Here is a 15,485-nt window from a genome sequence, read left to right as displayed (position 1 = left end):
AAGTCAAGATCTGCACATAAGTATATACTTTACCTTCTAACTGCTGCTGCTATGGTATATAGAGTTACAACCATTCCCTATCAACTTTTATAATATTGAAGTTTTGTTGTGTTTTTGAAAAATGCACATCAACTTTAAGGGAAAATCTCACGCTTCCTGATCCTGAGAGCTTAATCTTTCTATAGAATGTGCCATAACAAAGGGAATAAACTCAAAGAACACAAATCTGTTATAAGAGGAAAAAAATTGAAATTCCTCATAGAATACCTACTTAAGTCCACTTAAAGTGAAAAGGAAAAGAGGGACTAATAACGTCTAAAACGCTCCTGATGTTTTTATACTTACGATACAAAGCTCCCTGATGCTTCCTATCGTATACCTTCTTGAAAAAAAATCAACATTGTTTTTAATTTTGTTTTGTTTTTGTTGTTCCTTTACAGACAAATACCTTCCAGATGGTCCTGGCAACCGATGAAGTCTTCACCTATGCCATTTTCAATTACGGAACGATTAATTGGTCAGCACACACAGAAGCGGGTGGAGATACCACTCACGGTGAGGGTGGTGTACCAGCATTTGTAAGTACAATTTATCGATAAAATCTATCCGATTACTGCTCCTGACATGTGAGAATATGTTATCGAGGAGGGTGATTGTTTGGGGAAGGTATAAGCTATAAGGATGAGGATGATGAGAATCAAGGCCAAAGGGCTATTTCCTTTTAAAATGTATCCTCTGCACTAAATGAGTTCCAATTACCGTCCGTCTTTTTGTCTCCACTGTTACAAGCTGTGGCGAGGGGAACAATTGAAGCTCTTTCCCTTTTTGGCAAGCAGATATAAAAACACAGCTTCACACAGCGAGGACGAAGATGGATTCATCATGATACAAATCCTTGGAGGGATAGAAACGATATGTATATAATATACAAATATATACGGTTCGTGTGATGGTTGTTCATTGTTGGAAAAAAAACTTTCCTTTTGAATTTTTTCTCGGAAAATTAATGATCGCACATCAGGACACCCACCATCATACCATCACCATCAGAAGGACCATTACCACCGCAACCTAAAAAAGGACATTCTTTATTGTTGTTCTATATTATATTGTATGGTATGTCATGGTATGGTTGTCCTTTTTTTTTGCTTGTTTATTCGTTCGTTCGTTCTGGATATCTCATTGGCAGTTTTTACTCTCAATCTTTCATCGAGGATTTGTCGAAGCTCGAAGGAGCCGACAAAATATTACCATGGGGGACGAAAAAAAGATGCTTGTGTAAACAAAGGACGATGGGTGATGATGCAATCAAGCGCTTAATGCAACCACCACCGTCATCTACCACGGCCACCGTCATCAATGTTGAATCATAAATTATAATTTACAACCGTTTTACGGACAAATAAAAACACGCTGGGTTTTTAGGTGGGTTTTAGAGGTATGTAAGTCCGCGTTCGTCGTTGTCGTCGTAGAGTTATGGAGACTGGAAAGATTTACATTTTTGTATTTTATGTATTTGAATTTCGTCGCAGGTGCGATGCGTCATAGTATTTTTGGCAAACGTTACAGATTTCAGAAAGGTATTGCTAGGTGACAAATTTAAAGAAAAGACCGGAAACATCGTTAAATCATACTTACTTAGGGTTTTAGTTTTGTTTTTAGAGAATAAAACAGCACGAGACTGAAATATTAGTAACATTTTTAAAAAACATCGTTCGATAGACCACTCTAAATCGCTTTAAAATGCTAAAGTATTTCGTTTGTTTATGTTAGGTCGTATATTTTTATTTTAAATTCTTACAGTTTTTTCCTAGGGATTTTCAAAGCTTACAGCTTTACAAAGCTAGGAGCGTTGTTTTGCTTTTTCATGCTCATATTGTGTGGAAAAAACAAAATAAACAAAGAAGTGGAGAAAGTTCAATTTTATATTCGAATAAATTTAAAATAAATTAATAAATAAACTTGAAAATTGCGTACACGCCCTTGTTAACTGCATAGACGGTATGACTTTTGTATTAAGGAATAACAGGCATAGTTTTTAAAAATAAAAACATTTGGGTAAATTTTATGTATTTATTTTGATTTCTATGATTTTATTGAAATATTGTATACAATTTAGTGAACAAAAAGGTAAAAGCTGCTGACGATTTGATATAATTTGAACTTTATATTTTCTCGGCCTCAAATTTACGATAAATTTGTGATTGTTTTTTTGTACAAGGCTGAGGTGAGGTTGTCTCCTCGGTTTTCAGGGTTCTTCCGATAGAAATCAAAAAGCTTGGATTTAGAGTTTTCAGACTCCTATATGCAAGCAGCTCTATTTTTGAATTGTAAACGTTACATTCTTAAAACTAATATACTTCATAAACAAAAAAAAACTTAATAAACAAAAAAAGGTAGGTCATGTAACCTAATAATAGAATGCTTACGGCAGCGTGCGGTACGGGTATATTAAGACCCATCACTAACAAAGGTTAAAGAATGGTCAGTGGAACACTAGCCGCGACGCTACGGCTACGCTTGTCCGTGGTCTACCGTAGACGTTAACAAACAGGGCTTAGATTGCCTTCGTGATCCAGGCTCCAGGCAACAAATAGAATTGTGTCACTTTGCCTCACAGAACAAGCTATGTCGGTGGCACTTTCAAAACAGGCTACAGAATAATCAGTTGGGAGAGAATGCTTCCTGTCCCTATCAGCGAACTTGTCCAAGCCTGTTTTTCATGCATTTAGAAGAAGTGAATGGTGGAATCAAGACGTCCCTATATGGGAAGAAATTTGTTTTCGGTCCTGTAGTCCTGTACTCAAAAAGCTCGGAAATGCATTTCTCTAATGTACACAGGATTGGTATTCACAATATGAAAAGGCAGAAGACGACTTAGCATTGAAACTTAACCTTCATATATGCAAAATCCTTCCAAAGCTTCTGTGAATTAAGAGAAGGTGAATGGTTAACACTTGAATAGTATCATTTCTTTCGGCCTCTACCTATGTTTATTGTCCCATGTTCAGGGTGATAGAAAAGAAGTTTAACATTTCGTTACAGAAGAAAAAAACTTTATAGCTTTATATTTCTGATGAACATTTTGTTTCATTATAAAGTTTGAAAATGATATCTTTTGAGGTATAATTGTTAACCCCTTCTAACCAGGTTGTTTGCAGTAACACGGTCGTGATTTAAGTAAAGTTAATTTTGAACGATTCTAAAATCTTTTTCGTAGAAAAAATCAAATAATGTTAAATCATGCTCTTGAAGGCAAATTAACGTTGCTAAACCCTGAAATTATCCAACCATGTCATTTCTCAGGCAGTAAAGCCATAATTGGTCATTCCGTTTGGTTTGCTTCATGATCTCTCATCGTTTTCCAGAAAGGAAGTACATGAACATGGCACTTTTAATAGCTGCAAACTTCGGAAAATCAGTAAATTCGGGTCATGAGCGCCGCTCTTTTCAGATTTGTATACAAAATTTTACGGATTGATTACGTAAATCGAAGACTTTTTCTCGTTTGAATCATTACTCTTAAATTTGAAATAATATGATGACAGATGAGTTGGACAGGTATTTAATACCTGAGTTACTAAGCAAATTAAATAAATAAATTATGTATTGCAACAACTCGTACAAAACCAGGATCTAGTGACTTATAACTCTCAACTATTCACGTGTGAGAGTAATTTCAGGGATGGAGGTTCGGGCCTAAAGTTATTGTACCGAATATGAAAGTGCTTTCCATGACAAGAATTACTCCTGAATGATTTTTAAGTCCCTTGTAAGATTAAGTGACTGTAAGAAAAACTTTAGATGACACGGGCAAAGGATTTTAAAATATGAAATGAATGACCCTTTTATTCAATTTAAGTAGATAAGTTTATTTTTTAAGGAACATTTCTTGGAAATAAGGGCAAAATTTGTCCCTTACCTGTCTCATTTTTGAAGATATTAATATTCGGTCATGGTATGGATATCTTATAAATATAAAATTAAATTTATATTATTTAAATTTAAATATTTCTTCACGTCAAGAAAATAGTGAAAGAACATTTCATTATTTATTTTTACAACACCGAAGCAAGGTTCGAGGCCGTATTGTTCATTTAAATTTAAACCTGTAAGAAATGAAATGAGATAATAATAATTATTCATAATAAGGAAAAAGAGATGCATCACAAAGTAAGGAACAAGAAAGGGGAGTTTAAAAAAAAAGAAGAGAATATGTATTCATTGTTATGAAATTAATTTACGACCAACATAAAGCAAGACTTTACACTTTACTCTTTTATCAGGTACGGTTCCTTGTGATTAAAAATGTTTACATTTAGGGGGAAAGTAAAATATGTACCTACCTATCAAAAATATGTAAAATAATCGTTAAGAATTAAAGTAAAGGTGAAATATGAAATGAAAAAGAGACTAGGATAAAACCCACACTGATAAATTCCCATCCCGTCAGTCTATTTGCCTTGCTTTGTAGTTTTTTGTGTTGGGTGTCAAAAGTTGTTAGTTGAATTATTTTTAAAAAATTTAAAATTACTAACAATATTTTTCATTTAGTTTGGTTTAAAAATCTAGTTTTTTAAATAGATTTTTAGTCGAAAACAAATGTTAACTAATTTTAGTAGAATTTCTTAAATAATAATAATTTTTACAATTGGATGAATGAAATAAATTTGGGAGATATCAAGAACCGAACATCAATTTTTAAAAAAATTGCGTATTTTTTGTAGATTTTATTTTTTTTATGAAAAAACGGACTGTATGATATTTATTAAAAAAATACTTAATATCGGAAACAATATTTTCTGTAAAATAAAAAGAGTTGGTAGATAATATTTTTAATTTTTAAAAGCTTTTTGAGTCGTAAGAACATTTTTACCAAGTCTTAGTATTGTTTTTTTGTAAGGTTTTTTTTTACTGTAAACAAAACTGCAAATTCCATTTTCCTCAAAATTTTACTGAGTGTTGACAACAATAATTTTTAAAAGATTAAAGTTCAAAGCCAATATCCAGTTATGCTCATTACCGGGTTATAAGTTGTATCGTTCAGATAGGGTGCGTTGCCGAGGAGGAACGTTGCTATGTATGTGAGGGAAGGGTTAAAATGCAAATTTAAGGTCTCTTCTGTAGAGGATAGTGAAATTGAATATATTTTTGTTGAGTTAACTAATGACAGTGAAAAGCTTCTTATAGGTACCATATACAGACCAAACAGAAACATTAGTATCTCTCCACTTATTTCTACCTTAGAACAAATTTCAGTTTCATATCCTAATATTATTCTATGTGGAGATTTCAATTGCAACCTTTTCGATGAAAATAACTTTCTCAACGAATTTCTCTCTCTTAATCTTTACTCCGTAAACACATGTACTGCCACCCACTTTTCAAATTCTGACCCCACTCTGTTGGATTTATTTCTTGTGACCGATCAAAGCAAAGTGATTCTTTACGATCAGTTGTCTGCGGCAGCTTTTTCAAAGCATGATTTAATTTTTTTAACTTTCGACTTTCAAGTAGAGATTCATATTCGTTCCATCGAATACCGTGATTTCAAACAAATCAACTATACTTCACTTGAAATGGATCTTAGAAGCATAAACTGGAATAATATCATGGAAATCCGATCCCCCAGCGTGCAGGTAGATTTTCTGAATAGCAGGGTGAATAGATTATTTGAGACCCATGTGCCCTTAAAAACCAAAAGCTGCGCTCCTCACAACAAACCATGGTTCACAAATGACATACGTTCTTTGATGAGACAGCGAGACCTAGCCTATAGACGGTGGAAACTCTTTCGTCTTGACAGCTTTCACCAAAAATTTACCTCTTTGCGCAACAAAACTGTTCAAAAAATTCGAAAGGCAAAATCCGCTTTGTATGCAACTCGCATCAACGCGTCTTTCGGAAGTAAGCAAATTTGGAAAAATTTGAAGAATATCGGTGTTGGAAAAGTATCTTGTGGTTTGGCTGAAGACATAGACATCAACGCTCTCAACAAATCTTTCGTTTCTAACCCAACTATTAACCAGCAATCGTTAGATCCCATACAATATTGTGAAGAGATTTTTTCATCGCATACCTCAAACTCAAATTCATTTACGTTTTCTGCAATAACTGCGGAGGATGTTGTAGAAGCACTCCTCTCTATTAAGTCTAATGCTATAGGCCTTGATAATATGCACCCTTCGTTTTTGAAAATTATATTACCAACGCTCTTGCCCGTTATTACCCATATTTTTAATTCTATCTTGGCACAAAATGAATTCCCAACACAATGGAAAAGGACAAAAGTATTACCTATTCCAAAAACTTCAAAAGGAGACGAATTTAGGCCAATCTCAATATTGCCATTTTTATCAAAAGTTTTTGAGAAAATTATACAAAAACAAATGAATGAGTTTCTTAATCTGTTCAGTCTATTAACCCCCAAGCAATCAGGCTTTCAAAAGAAAAACAGCTGCATTACAGCTGTGTTAAGTGTCTCGGAAGATATAAGGAAAGCTATAGACGAGGATAATGTCACATTTTTAATACTCCTCGATTTCTCAAAAGCGTTTGACATGGTAAATCACATGGTACTTTGCGAAAAACTCTTACGTCATTTTAACTTTTCTTCCTCCGCAGTCAGGCTCTTATTTTCATACCTTACTGATCGAGTGCAAGCAGTAGAGGTTAACAGAACTCTTTCCAACTTCTTACCTGTCGTTAGGGGTGTTCCGCAAGGTTCGATTCTTGGCCCGTTGTTGTTTTCAATCTATGTTAACGAACTTCCTTCAATTGTAAGACAATGTTCAATACGCCTGTATGCTGATGACACCCAACTCTATTTGAGCTGCCCATTGGGACGTATTGAACACTCTGCAGCTTGTATAAATGAGGACTTAAGCTTGATTGAGCGTTGGTCGGTTGAAAACTGCTTACTTCTTAACCCAAAGAAATCAAAGTGTCTCGTGGTTTCAAAAAACAAAATTGATGTGTCTTACTTTCCAGCAATCCTTTTGAATAACTGTCCTATTGCTTATGTCGACTCAGCTAAAAATTTAGGTGTAGTTTTTAACCGCAGCCTTACCTGAACACATCACATAAACAACACAATTGGGAAATCGTATGGTGTCCTACGCATGCTATGGTCAACACAGCACTTTATTCCTTTAACAATTAGAATTCTGCTAGTGAAAACGCTGATTTTACCTCTGCTTACTTACGGCTGTGAAATATTTTGTAAGTTAGACTTCGAAAGTAAAAGGAAATGAACGGTTGCATTTAATAGCGCAATAAGATATATTCACGGGCTGCGACGTTACGATAGAGTTTCGCAGTATACATCCCAACTTCTTGGGATGTCGTTTGAGAATTTTATAAAATTCCGCACAATAACCTTGTTCTCTGACATACTTCTAACCCGCCAACCTGAGGATCTTTACAATGAATTAAAATTTTTCAACTCAAACAGATGTCTTGATCTAGTAATTCCGCGTTTTCATTGTCTAACATCTGAACGTCAGTTCTTTGTCAACTCAGTAAGAATTTGGAATTCTTTGCCGCGAGAAATCAAAAGTATTAATAACACGAAACAAATGGGAAAGGAACTTAAACTTTACTTTAATAATGCATAGATAAAGTTAAATTCGCAAATTTGTAAAAATATGTAAAACTTGAATTTAAATCAATTATGTACGTAGCTACTATACATTTTACAAGCTACACTATAAATAAGATATTGTATCTTAAAGTGTAAGCTAATCAAGAAAATAAATAAAAATAAATAAATACTAAAATACTAAATAAATATCTCAAAATTCTGAATAGATATTTCAGTCGAAAATAATTTTTTTCCGACTTTTATAAATTTTTTTGTTTAGGTTTTTATTTTTTGTAAAAAAATTCGATTTTTCTCAATGTTGCAAAAAATATTTCTTGTTAGCTAGAATTAGCTGGAAAGGCATTATCTCAAAGTTTTGAAAGATATTTGAGTCGAAAATTAATTTTCACCAACTTTTGTTCAATTTTCTTTTGAGTTTTTATTTCTTGTAAAAAAACAGTCAATTCCATTTTTCTCAAAATTTGTACGTCGCGAATGTACACTTCTTTTCTTTTTCTTCGACTCTAGGGAACTTAAAACATTGAGAAATGTCAAAATTTTCAATTAGACAAATCAGACCCATTACAATAACTTCCTATCGGAAGAAATCATATTAAACAAAAAATAGAACACAAACAACACACAAAGTTTAGAAAAATTTGTTAGTAACATAAACAATAAAACGGACTTGTAAGGGTCAAGAGAAGTATAGGAGTCTTATTAAGGGTTTAACGGTTTTGTTTGACGTTAGGCCAAGTATTCTCATGCCTCAGAAGATTTTATCGTTCCTCTACTCGTATTCTGGTCTTCTCATCAACCGCATCAATTCAAGTTGTTCCCGTTCCGTAGTGCTGGTCTTATTCAATTTTAACAGCTGATAATAAATAAAACTGACCTGGTCTTGTTCTCAGTATGTCAAAGCTTTAATTACAGTTACAACCGTAGTTTTTCAAAGCATCCATTTTTAAGAATATTTATTTTCTTTTAAAATTTTGACCGTTGATTCTATTTTCCCCAAATTTTACCAGATGACAAAAACGGTGATTGATTTTTTTTTTCAAAATTATGCTTATTTTGTATCACTCAAAGTTTTATAATATTCATATTAAATGTAGTCGCTAGAGTCATTGGTTTGTGAGATATTTGGTGGCAACCAATATATGTTCGCATGTATCAACTACCGACTCAATTTTTTAGAAGTCCTTTAGTATATTTCAATAATGTTATTTGTTGTTAAACAAAATCTCTGCTTTTTAAGATTCTTTGACTCTTTGATTTCGATTTTAGGGACCTTGAAAAGCCGAGAAATTTTAACGTTCTGATCAGCGTTAACAGTAACTTCTCAAAAAAAGTGGGAGTAGATTTTAGGAAAAAAAGGGAAGTAGATTGAAAAACATGGAAGTAGATTTCAAAATACATTATTTCAATACAAAAATTAAAAAAAAAAATGTATTTAAGCCTTCATATCATATAATTCAATATGTTAAATTAATTCCTGAGTGTTGGCAACGAAAACGCGAAGATTGGGCTTGTAATGGTCAAACGAAATGACCTAGGGATGTTTTAATGGCAAAGGACAATTCCACAAGTAAAAGTTATTGTAATCGTTACAAACAAACCTTTTATCTTTGTTTTAAGACAACTTGAGACTATCTTTTCATATTGAAAACAAAAATCAAATCCAAAATAACACTAGAGCACAACTTAACAGAAATAACATTAACAAACAGAAAAGAAATAAAATGCACGACTGGTTTGCATGAACTCCAATAATCCAATAATTCTGTTTAAAACTATTTCCTGTATTTAAAAAATTAAAATGTATATGCAACAATGTTTGTTTTCAAAAATGTAAATGCCATTTAATTTCTCAAGAGAATTTTAATTTTTTTAAATTTGTTTTTGAAAATCGTTTTAGAATTTTAGTTTAGAAGTATTTTTGGTTTTGAACTTATCAATAGACGACTTGCTTTTCAATTTTGTAAAAAATGATGACCCATTTTCAAGATATCAAATTAAAAAAAAAATATTTGTTTTTAAATAAAAATAAAAAAAAATGACATTTTTGGCAGAAAAAATATAATGTTCTTGAGAAAACTTAAACCAAAAAAAAACCGTTCTCTCTGTTTTTGTTTGAAAAAATAAAACAGAATATATATACAGACTAACCGACAGAATCAGGGGACCCACTTTTTTCGACTTCCCTACCATCGTAATGTCATGTTTTATTAAAATCTCGAATTCGAATTTGTTTACGAATTCAAAACTTGCATTACAGGATCTTTTTATCGAAAGTAAAAATGACAAAATGGTTAAACTAGAATACATTAGATACAACGGAACCTCACCGCAAATACAAATACCCAAGCGATTTTCAATTCTATAGAAAGTTTTAAGTTAAGTTCAACCTTTTTAACTTCCCATAGGAAGTTATTGTAATGGGTCCGATTTCTCAAATTGAAAATTTTGACATTTCTCGACGTGTTAAGGTCCCTACAGTCGAAATAAAAGATTTTTAGAAAGATGTCTGTGCGTGCTTGTGTACGTACGTTTGTACGTTCGCGACGTTTTTTCGTTGTATATAGCTCAAGAACCAGAAGAGATATCGACTTCAAATAAATTTTGTTATACAGATAATAAGGTCGAAAGATGCAGAAAGGGCTCTCAAAAAATTGTGTGGGTGGTTTTTTTACCATAGCAGTTTGAAAAATAGGTGACAAATTCGGTTAACCCTAAATATCTTACGTACCAAAAACGCTAGAGACTTGAATTAAATTTTGTATAATATATTGTAACGTGATTTCAAAGAAATATAATTTTTGAAAAAAATCCAACCAACGGGTTTTTTTATAAATAAAAAAAAAAGAGGCTGGGATGCGACCCACACTGATAACTTCCCATCCCGTCTCTCGATTTGTCTTGCTTAAAAGTTTGTCTATATGTACTCGTATCAATATTTATATAAAAATTACTAAATATCGAAAACAATATTTTCTGTGAAATAAAATAAGTTTGAAGCCAATATCTTTAATTTTTGAAAAGCCATTTACCAACTTTTGTTGAATTTTGTTGGTTTTTATTTTTTTGTACTAAAACTGTCAATTCGATTTTTCTCAAAATTTGTCCTAGTGTTGAAAAAAATATTTCTTATAAGTAAAAATTAGTTAAAAGCTATTATCTCAAATCTTTAAAATGAAATTTGAGTCGAAGATCATGTTTTACCAACTTTTGTTAATTTTTTTTTAGGTTTTTAATTTTTTGTACAAAAACTGTCAATTCGATTTTTTTCAAAATTTTACTGAATGTTGACAACAATATTTTTTGAAAGATAAAAATAAATTAAAGCCAATATCTTAAAGTTTTGAAAAAATATTTGAGTCAAAAATCAATTTTTACCAACTTTTATTAATTTTTTTTAGGTTTTTATTTTTTGTCAAAAAACTGTTAATTCGATTTTTCTCAACATTTTTCAGAATGTTGAAAACAATATTTCTTATAAGATAAAATTAGTTTGAAGCCTAAATTTCAAGTTTTTGAAAAGATATTTGAACCGATATTTAATTTTTACCAACTTTAAGTAATTTTTTTTTTTATATTTTTATTTTTTATAGAAAAAACTTTCAATTCGATTTTTTTCAAAATTTTATCAGATCTCAAAAACATTATTCTTCGTTGCACAAAATTGTTTTGAAGATGATATCATATTTTAGTCGTAAAATTTTGGAGGTGACACATTTTTTTTTTTCATTTTTTTTTATTTATAACAAAACCGTTAATTGGATTTTTTTTTTCAAAAAATATACTTCTTTGTTATCACGTTACAATATATTATATACAATTTAGTTCAACTCTCTAGCGTTTTTGGTTCGTAAGATATTTAGGGTTAACCAAAATGTTCACCTTTATTTCAAACTGCTATGGTGAAAAAACCACCCACGCAATTTTCTTGAGAGACCTTTCCTATGGGAAGTTAATGAATGATTTTAATTGTTTTTATATTTCAATGATTTTCAATTTTCATATATATATGAACGTTGTATTAAATTTAAACAAAAGCTATTTCAATAATTTTAAGTACAACTTTTTTGTTCATCAATTAGCATTTCCGTCGAATTAATTAAAATGTTTTTATTTGTTTAAAATGTGTTTTATGAATATCAGGACTTAAAGTTACAACTATTACATTTATAATTAATACTAATATTTATAAATATGAGAAAACCAATTTGTTTGTCTTTCCGTCATTCATGTCACAACGCAGCTAAATAATGATTGCATTTTTTCGGTGGAGGAAGTTACGAAACTGGAAATTGTACTAAGCTGCTTATCCGCGGTACTATAACTCATCCCCAACTTATTTAAGCAGATCCGCCGGTAACACTTATAATAAGATAGCTATTCAATATGTTTTTGTGTTTAAAAACTTATTAGTAGGATATGATTAGGTGTTACCTTTTCTTTCAGAAGTATCATAGTTGCCTATCCTTAGGCATAATAATAATTTTCAAGTCAAATATGTAGCTATTTTAGCATTAGGAAACGATGTTGTTTTAAAAATAAATTCAAAAATATTGGATAAAGCGGCAGTTGATATGAGATTGTATTTCTTAACAGAAGTGAAATAAGAACATATAACTTCATACCCAATGGTTTCTTAACTTGAGCTGCCCAGCGTACCCTCACATAAGCTTGAATTGAAATTAGGCCTTAATTTAGATGCCCATCGATTATGCATGTGTACATAACTTCGTGTCACACAACTTAAGGCTAATATCTTAATCTTAAGTGTGAAAACGTAAGCTGTTATACTAGCTCAGGTTAACCTGGAAAAGCTGTGCTTCTACACTTTAACAGTTAACAGCGTTTCTTTTACTAACTCTTTGTTTCTTTTGATTATTTATGTATATTTGCCCCTTATGTCTCTATGTGAAATTTTGATTTTTTAGTACCATATGCATGCTAGGCCGACGCTAACAGATAATTTATCATAATTTTAAGTCTAATTTAAAATTGATACATTTCACAAAACCTTATTTTTCCATAAGAAAAACGTATTTTTGTATATATAAGTTTGATATCCTTAATTATCTTACCCCATCTTTTGATTATAAGTATCTTATTTTTTTTTTTAAATATTTTTGACCTTAATTTTATGTGAACACTTGTCATAAATGAATCGTTCGAAATCGATCCTTACTAAAATTTCGAAGAACTTTTATGTTATCAGAATATTGAAAACGTCTTTATGTAATTGCATTTTTTACTTACCATACAAAATTGAAGAACAACATATTAAAATATCAGAGAGTTGTTAGGTTGCATATTAAGTGTAAAATATATAAAATATTACCTACGCAATCTTAATCCAAATCAATTTCTCAAGATATTACCAGACAAAACCCATTAGACGATTTGCGCTTCTAGACATTTTTTAACTGGATCAATTTAAAGAGCGTTTTATTTCATTTTGTATAATTTTATTTAATCCACAAAACACGTTTAAAATTTTAATAAACTTCCAGTCATGGCAATAATATTCCACATCCAAACCTTATACAAAAAAGCATAACAATAAAAATTATAATCTACCTTCTATTCAGAAGCTCTAAGCTCTATCTATGCACCAAAAACAAATAATAACAAAACAACAATAATGTTTCTACGCTACGCGCCATCAGAGTTATGGTTTTGTGTCCTTTTTAGAATTTCCTTTGTATAAGGATTCGTTTAAATTATTATTATTGTTATTGCTATTTATATCTTTTTGTGAGGCTCTATGGCATTAAGAGAAAAACGATGGAGAGAATTTTATGGCTTCTTTTGCACACGTTGTGGTACCATTAATGTTTCAAATATTGTATTTCATCTATTTCGACGGAGTTTTATAGGAGTAAGGAAAGGTAGTTCAATAAAATACTTTCGAACCCGAAGTGAGTTCGAATGAAACCAAAAGACCAGACTAAGGAATAAATTTTGGTAATGATGGTTTTGGTTTTTATGGAGAAATACAATAAACTTCTATTTTGAAATATTCTAAGAAATATGTTTTAAAATAGTTTAATTTTTAAATTTCACAAAAGAACGCCCTTTGTGGAAAGTCTTTTCAATAAGCAGCTTTTGTGTCCATTACCCTAGCAAAGCCCTATTTATTTATTTTTTTCTTCAAATAAGTAAGTGTATAATATAATAAAACTAAATTAAAAGTTTTATGGGTGCTTCCATTCTGCTAAAACTCATGATAATAAAAACCGAAACTTTTCGTTTTGAATTGTTAACATAAGTTTTATTTAATTTATAATTTAAAAATTTGTTTTTTTTTTTCTTTATGAACACATATCTTCCAAAATAGTTCCAAAAATATAAAAATAATGACATGTTTTAAATAATTCACCAAAAATGTTTTTAATTAGATAATTTTGACACATCTCATCCATCAACGTGGAATCCGTTCTAGAGCGATATACATATACATAAAAGACCTACACTAAGACTAAAAATGTTCAAAAGTAATACTGTTACACTCACTTTGTGGCCATTAAAAAAAAAAAAAAAAACACTTGCCACTAAAACTTGGTTCGTGCCAACATTGAATGTAACGTGAAGACCATTTTAAGGAAATCAAAATAAAACCAGACGTCCTGAAAATGACTTTCAGGACCAAATAAATGCATTTTGATGAAGACGTAACTTTTAGTCTTGAATTGTTTGAGGATTTCTAACTGACAAATAATAAATTAATGCTAATGGCTTAAAGCCAAAAATTCACTGAATTCAAAGTTTTAAACAACTGGGATGAATAAAAGCATCTGGTAACAATATAAAAGAAGAAATACGGGGGTAATTACTCAAAGTCAACAGAGCCTTTAGTATGTCAAAGGTTTTTAAATCCAGAATCCTTACCAAAACTTCTAAGCTGCTGCTGTACAAAACGATGGTTCTGACAGGGCTCAAAAAGGAACTCCGAACTCTAAGCAGCGTTCGAGAGAAAAGACTTGCGTAGAATTGTTGTTGTTGTAATTCGGAAAGTCTTTCCAGAACATTCTATATGGTAGGTGACAGCGTGGCAGACCATGCTTACGCTGGAAAAATGGCGTAGACCAGAATGCCTAAGCCTTGGGGTGTGCTACAAGATGACGCCGCCGCGCCGGTCTTAAGTCTATGCTGATAATGTGAAAGATTGTAGAAATTAGCCCAACCTTACCCCTTCAGCAGAAATGTTTTAAACCTTTTTTCTTTCAGTTGTAGTTGGGATTTATGATATTTATAATTTCCCAGACCTCTTAAATGTTTTCCGAATAAATGTTACAAAAATCTGTTTTATAACTAAAGGATCGGAAAATTGTTTCGATTCTTTCTTATTCAACCAAGAATTGAGTTAATTTAGTTGAGTTAATTTGTGAAGAAAATTTCAGTTTTCCATCGAATGACACACTAATTATTGAAATTTCCTTAACAAAAGATAATCGTACTCCATCAAGCATATAATTTAGAAAAATTACAAAACCTTTCTGGTAAAGCTCATAGTTTTACATTTATGAACCTTAAAAGACAGACAGTTACAAACACACCAATCAAAAGATGAGTAAAGACCACATTGCAATTCTTCACAATCACAAGAACTTGAAACAGTTTTGAAAATTGTAACATTCTTGGCATAAATGATGCACTTAAAGAAATATAACATAGACGGTAAATAGTTTATAAATAAAATAAAGAGAACAGGGCCTAAATGACTACCTTGTGGAATTCCATAGTTAATTTTGAACTTGTTTGATTCGCAATTATTGGAAAGAGTGTGATCTATTCAATAGTAAAATCACGCTGATTTGAAATGATTATAGATTTAACATAAAAACATAGCGATTCACAAATAAAAGACTCAAAGAATCTTTGCCAAAGTCAA

At 31.2% G+C, this 15,485-nt stretch overlaps 1 protein-coding gene across 4 annotated transcripts in view; it reads left to right on the top strand.

The window, feature by feature from the left end:
- Positions 1-15,485, top strand: part of LOC129940483 (protein mesh) — a 117,815-nt gene that overhangs the window by 59,628 nt on the left and 42,702 nt on the right. For all 4 annotated transcript variants that reach the window (XM_056048837.1, XM_056048836.1, XM_056048834.1 and 1 more), the window contains exon 5: positions 441-578. In XM_056048837.1, coding sequence (XP_055904812.1) covers positions 441-578 — 138 coding nt within the window. The remainder of the gene's footprint in view (positions 1-440; positions 579-15,485) is intronic.

The sequence above is a fragment of the Eupeodes corollae genome, chromosome 1 (genome assembly GCF_945859685.1).
Source record: "Eupeodes corollae chromosome 1, idEupCoro1.1, whole genome shotgun sequence".
In the NCBI taxonomy this organism is placed as follows: domain Eukaryota; kingdom Metazoa; phylum Arthropoda; class Insecta; order Diptera; family Syrphidae; genus Eupeodes; species Eupeodes corollae.
The sequence above is the reverse complement of the archived record's forward strand: the minus strand, read 5'-3'. Positions and strand labels throughout refer to the sequence as shown.